This window comes from Cynocephalus volans, chromosome 14, assembly GCF_027409185.1.
Source record: "Cynocephalus volans isolate mCynVol1 chromosome 14, mCynVol1.pri, whole genome shotgun sequence".
NCBI classification, from domain to species: domain Eukaryota; kingdom Metazoa; phylum Chordata; class Mammalia; order Dermoptera; family Cynocephalidae; genus Cynocephalus; species Cynocephalus volans.
This window is the reverse complement of record NC_084473.1, coordinates 84,176,001-84,181,645: the sequence shown is the minus strand read 5'-3', so window position 1 is coordinate 84,181,645 and position 5,645 is coordinate 84,176,001. Positions and strand designations below refer to the sequence as shown.

General features: G+C 43.4%; 2 gene segments (V, D, J or C); both read left to right on the top strand.

The window, feature by feature from the left end:
* The first annotated feature begins 283 nt into the window (after window positions 1-283).
* LOC134362597 (immunoglobulin kappa variable 1D-33-like) lies at window positions 284-785 on the top strand. The segment is given in 2 exon segments: window positions 284-338; window positions 463-785. Coding segments are annotated over 2 exon segments (378 nt in total).
* A 3,472-nt stretch (window positions 786-4,257) lies between these two features.
* LOC134362596 (immunoglobulin kappa variable 1-6-like) lies at window positions 4,258-4,759 on the top strand. The segment is given in 2 exon segments: window positions 4,258-4,312; window positions 4,437-4,759. Coding segments are annotated over 2 exon segments (378 nt in total).
* Window positions 4,760-5,645: the final 886 nt, after the last annotated feature.

The following is a 5,645-nucleotide window of genomic DNA, read 5'->3' as shown; positions in this document are numbered from 1 at the left end:
TCAAGCTTTGTTAATTATCTCAAACACATCTTTTGTAATAATATGACCCCCAAGATCGAAACATCATCTCTGAAGGCACATCTGAGCTGCCCTCATCTGACCAGGGACAACTGCACACACTCATCTGTGCTGAGTTACTGAGATGAGCCAGCCCTGCAGCTGTGCCCAGCCTTGCCTCAGCCCCTGTGATTTGCATGTTGCCAGAGCACAGCCCACTGCCCTAAAGACTTATTCATAAGCTGGGCACACACTATGCAGGAGTCAGTCCCAGTCAGGACACAACATGGACATGAGGGCCCCTGCTCAGCTCCTGGGGTTCCTGCTGCTCTGGTTCCCAGGTAAGGAGGGAGAACACTAGGAATTTACTCAGCCAGTGAGGTCAGTGGTGCCTGGCTGTTCTTGGAAGTTCTCTTAAAACATGATTAATCATGTGGAAGTATGTCTTTGTGTTTCCAATCTCAGGTGTCAGATGTGACATCCAGATGACACAGTCTCCAGAATCCCTGTCTGCATCTGTAGGAGACAGAGTCACCATCACTTGCCAGGCCAGTGAGAGCATTTACAATTACTTAGCATGGTATCAGCAGACACCAGGGAAAGCTCCTAAGCTCCTGATCTATGATGCATCCAGTTTGCAAAGTGGGGTCTCCTCGAGGTTCAGTGGCAGTGGATATGGGACAGATTTCACTTTCACCATCAGCAGCCTGGAGCCTGAAGATATTGCAACTTATTACTGTCAACAGTATAGTAGTGACCCTCCCACAGTGTTACAAGTCATAACATAAACCCCACAGGGTAGCAGATGTGTGAGGCTGCCCTGTCTGCTTCTCCTAATTCCTTCATCTGCTGAGAGCATTTTTGAGAAGCAGGCACACTTTGAAGGTCACATCTAGGTTTTGGTAGAAGGGGCCAGGGAGGCTCTTCTGCAGCCTAATTCTCTTCCTCCTTCTTACTCCGCATTGCACACTTAAAAATGTCTCTCTTGATTTCATTAAGGACAGAGTTTATACACTGAGAAATCTGAGTTACAGCATCAGTTGAGATTTAAAAGCAGTAGAGAAGTCACTCTGGATACTCCAAGCAAGAATTGTTTTAATAGAGGAAGTTAGAGTCTACACCACAATCTTACAGAGCACGAGGTGTGCAAGGAAGGAAAGCTGATCCTAGACACTGGGCATACTCTAGTGCTCCCCCAGCAGCCAGAGCACACCTGCCACTGAAGGTGTGGGCTCCTCAGTCCTGTCTGGGCAGCCCAGGCATGGGGGTGCTGATGCTCTAAGCTGCCTGCAGAACCTCACCAGGTGACTCTCCAATCCTCACCTCTGTCCCCATGTCCGGCTGCAGGTGCTGATGGAAAGAATTGAGTCCTTCTCTTCTGATTTTCTAATCTCGCAGAGGCTAATTCTTTGAGCAACTCTACAGAAAACCAAAGAAGGGAAAGGGATTTTGAGAAATGTGCTTCCAGAAATGATGCTGATGTTGGAGAATTGACAGCTGACTTCCCAGTGTGATCATTATCTCCCCAACTCCAGAATTTTTTCATTTAGGGGATGGAGTGAAAATGCGCTCAGATATACCTCCCAATATTATCAGCAAGTCTGGGATCATAGAGAAAAAACTTAACTAAGTAATAAAGTACACAGAACCATGAGGAACCGGCAAGAAATATATAAAAAATATTTGAAAAATAAATAAACAAAAAGCCTTTCCTGACCAATACAAATAAAAAACTCATCAAAAAATTAAATGTTCATGTGACATTATTTTTCTTTAACATAGAAAACCTTGCTAATCAAAATCTGTCCAGAAGTCAGCAACATCATCAATATCACTGTGAGCTTGTTGCCTGTCAAAGTAGCAAACTCACCTCAGTTGTTTCACACTAATCTATTGTCCAAAGTGAGTAGAAAGGCTACTGTATACATCCAAAGGAATGGAAATCATCATGTCAAGAGATGCCTGCACTCCCGTATTCATTTCAGCTCTATTCACAAGTCAAGATGTGGAAGCAACTTAGGTGTCCATTGACAGATGACTGGATAAGGAAAATGTGGTACACATACAAATGGAATACTACTCACCCATAAAAAAGAATGAAATTCTGCCATTTGCAGCAACATGAATGAGTCTGGAGATAATTATGTTAAGTGAAATAAGCAAGCAAGAAAGAAAGAAAAGAAAACCAGGACAATATGTTGAACTCTCAGAAGGAGAGAACAGAGCTAAGGATACTAGACATGTAGGGAGAGACGGAGGGGATTTGGGGAGTGATAGGTTGGGTAAAGGGCATAAAGAAAAATCATGACTTGTAGTAATGAGTATGCTAATAATAAAAATAAAGATTTTTTAAAAGTGAGTGGAATGGGTAATATGAGAGGTGAATGTGGATCCTGTTTGCTGAAGACATTTAGATGTCCAGAAAATAATATTCCATGCCTTTCCTCTGTAGAGACAGCTTCTTCTCAGATGGCTAAGGGCTCTCTTTGGCTGTTTCCTTCTTTGTGCCTGATCGTGATTGACACAGCAGGTCTTTAAGCAAACCCTAAGCAAAGCCTCCTGTGTGTGCTCCTCGGAGCCTGTATGTAATTGGGCCTAGATGCACTTAGGGAGGTGGAGTGATTTGGGAGGAAGGGAGAGTTATACAGTGAGAGTTGCTCCTGTGATGGTCTAAAACACTGAGGCCAATCCCCAAAATATCGGGCTCTGTTCTATTGAGCCTGTAAAGTTTACCTTATAAAAGAACAGGGCCTTAGAAACAAATTAAGGCTTTGAAATTGTGGAATTGTTCTGGATTTTCTGTGGGCCCTAAATGCCATCACAAGTGTCCTTAGAAGAAAAAGACTTGAGACTTAACACACAGCAGCAGAGGAAATGGCAGTGTGAACACAGAGACAGAGTTCAGAGAGCTGTGGTCGCAGTCAAAGAAAGCTTCAGCCACCAGAACCTGGAAGAGGCAAGAAACAGATTTTCCCGTAATATCTCGGAACCTACCCTGATAACACCCTGATCTTTTCCCAGTGAAACTGATTCTGAAACTGGCATCCAGAACAGTGAAAGAATACATTTGTATTGTTTAAAGCCACCCAATTCATGTTATAACAGCCCTAAAATACTAGCATATGAAACCCTATAGAGAGGTATCTGTTAGCTGTAGAATAAATATCGATGACTTTGAGTGGAAAATGACAGCTGGCTGGTAAGACCTTACATGGCTTCTTCGTTCTCAGATATTCACAGGAGCATGAAAAGACTGCTGGTGCTTTTCTCTAAACACACACACATGTGTGTGTGTGCATGTACATATATACATGCACACACACACACACACTCCATAGTGCATCATTTAGTTAAAGCGTCAGGACTCCCCATGATAGTACTCTGTTTCACAGATGAGAAAACCGTCCTCAGAACACAGATGATTTGTCCACTTCGTTTGGAAGCAGAAACTGATTTTTATTGAAGTAATCAGATCTGGCAATACTATTCAGCCCAACATGATGTTGAATCATAAGAAATAATATCAAATGGAAGAACAGAAGGTAGAATATCAGGGAACCCAGAATAAAAATAGAGACCCATTTAGGCCTTGGGTATTAAAGAGAGATAGCTCTGAATAATGGTAGATTTTTGTTAGTGACACACGCATTGAGGAAACATGATATTATCCTTATGTGTCTGCAGTAAATTGCTTCCCATATTTAGGTAATAGCAATGGTTTAGGGCCATTATGAAATGCTTTTGAATATGTTTTAGAAAGCTTAAGACAAATGCTTTCTTTTTTAAAAAATATAAAACAACACAGAAAAGTTCTAAGTACAGCAAAAAGCATCTTATACCCACTAGAACAATTTGAGAATAAGTTGAAGAACTGAGAGAGCCTCACACACTAAGACTTTACAGTGTATTATTTACAGAAAAATAAAATAAAAACTACATAAACTCCAAAACACTAAAAACTGCTTTATTCGATCAAGTCCTCAGGTCCATTTCAAGCTCAAAAACATCTTTTGTAATAAAAGAACCCCAAAGAGAGAAATACAGTCTCTGCAGGCAAATCTGTGCTGTGCAGGTCTGACCTGAGACACGGGGACACTGCTCCCGTGCTGAGTTACTGAGATGGGCCAGCCCCGCATCTGTGCCCATCCCCGCCCCAGCTCCTGTGATTTGCATGTTCCCAGGGCACAGCCCACGGCCCTGAAGACTTATTCATAGGCTGGTCACACCCTGTGCTGGAGTCAGTTTCAGTCAGGACACAGCATGGACATGAAAGCCACCACTCAGCTCCTGGGGCTCCTGCTGCTCTGGCTCCCAGGTAAGGAGGGAGAACACTAGGAATTTACTCCACCAGTGTGGTCAGTACTGCCTGGTCTTTCACAGAAGTCCTATTGTAACACGATTAATCATGTGGGTATTTGACTTTATATTTCCAATCTCAGGTGCCAGATGTGACATCCAGATGACACAGTCTCCATCCGCCCTGTCTGCATCTGTAGGAGACACAGTCACCATCACTTGCCAGGCCAGTCAGGATATTGGTAATGAATTAAGCTGGTATCAGCAGAAACCAGGGAAAGCTCCTAAGCTCCTGATCTATTATGCATCTAAATTACAAAGCGGGGTCTCCTCGAGGTTCAGTGGCAGTGGATCTGGGACAGACTACACTCTCACCATCAGCAGCCTGGAGGCTGAAGATACTGCAACTTATTACTGTCTACAGGATTATAGTTACCCTCCCACAGTGTTACAAGTCATAACATAAACTCCCCAGGGTAGCAGATGTGTGAGGCTGGGCTGCCTCAGCTGCTTCTCCTGGTTCCTCCATCTGCTGAGAGCATTTCTCAGAAGCAGATGGACTTTGAAGGTCACTTTTAGGTTGTGGTAGAAGTGGCCAAGGAGGATCTTCTGCACCCTAAACCCTCTTTCCTTCTTCTCTGTTACACACCCCACACTTGAAAATGTCTCCCTTGACTTCATTAAGAGCAGAGTTTATACGCTGAGAAGTCTGACTTGTGGCAACAGTTGGGATTCAAACAGTAGTAGAGAAGCCATTCTAGAAAAGCAAGAATTGTATTAATAGAGGGAATTAGAGTCTAAACTACAATCTTACAGGGCTTGAGGTGTGGCAGTAAGGAAAGCTGATTCTAGACACAGGACATACTCTAGTGCTCCCCGAGCAGCCAGAGCGCACCTGCCACTGAAGGTGTGGGTTCCTCAGTCCTTTGGGAAGTCCAGGGGTGGGGGTGCTGATGCTCTCAGCTTCCTGCAGAACCTCACCAGATCACTCTCCAATCTTCATCTCTGTCCAACTGTCTGCCTGCAAGTGCTGATGGAAAGAATTGAGTCCTCCTCTACTGATTTCCTAATCTCATGAAGGGCACCTCATTGAACAACTCTACAGAAAACTAAAGAAGGGAAAGGGGTTTTGAGAAATGTGCTTAGAGGAATGATGCTGATGTCGGGGAATTGACAGCTGACTTCCCAGTATGGTCATTATCTCCCCAACTCTTAGAATTTATTTCAGTTAGGGGATGGAGCTAGAAAACACTCAGATGTGTTTCTCAGTATCATCAGCAAATTTGTTATCATAGCAAGAAAACTTAATTAAGTCATAAAGGAAAGAAAACAGTGAGAATTTGCATGAAATA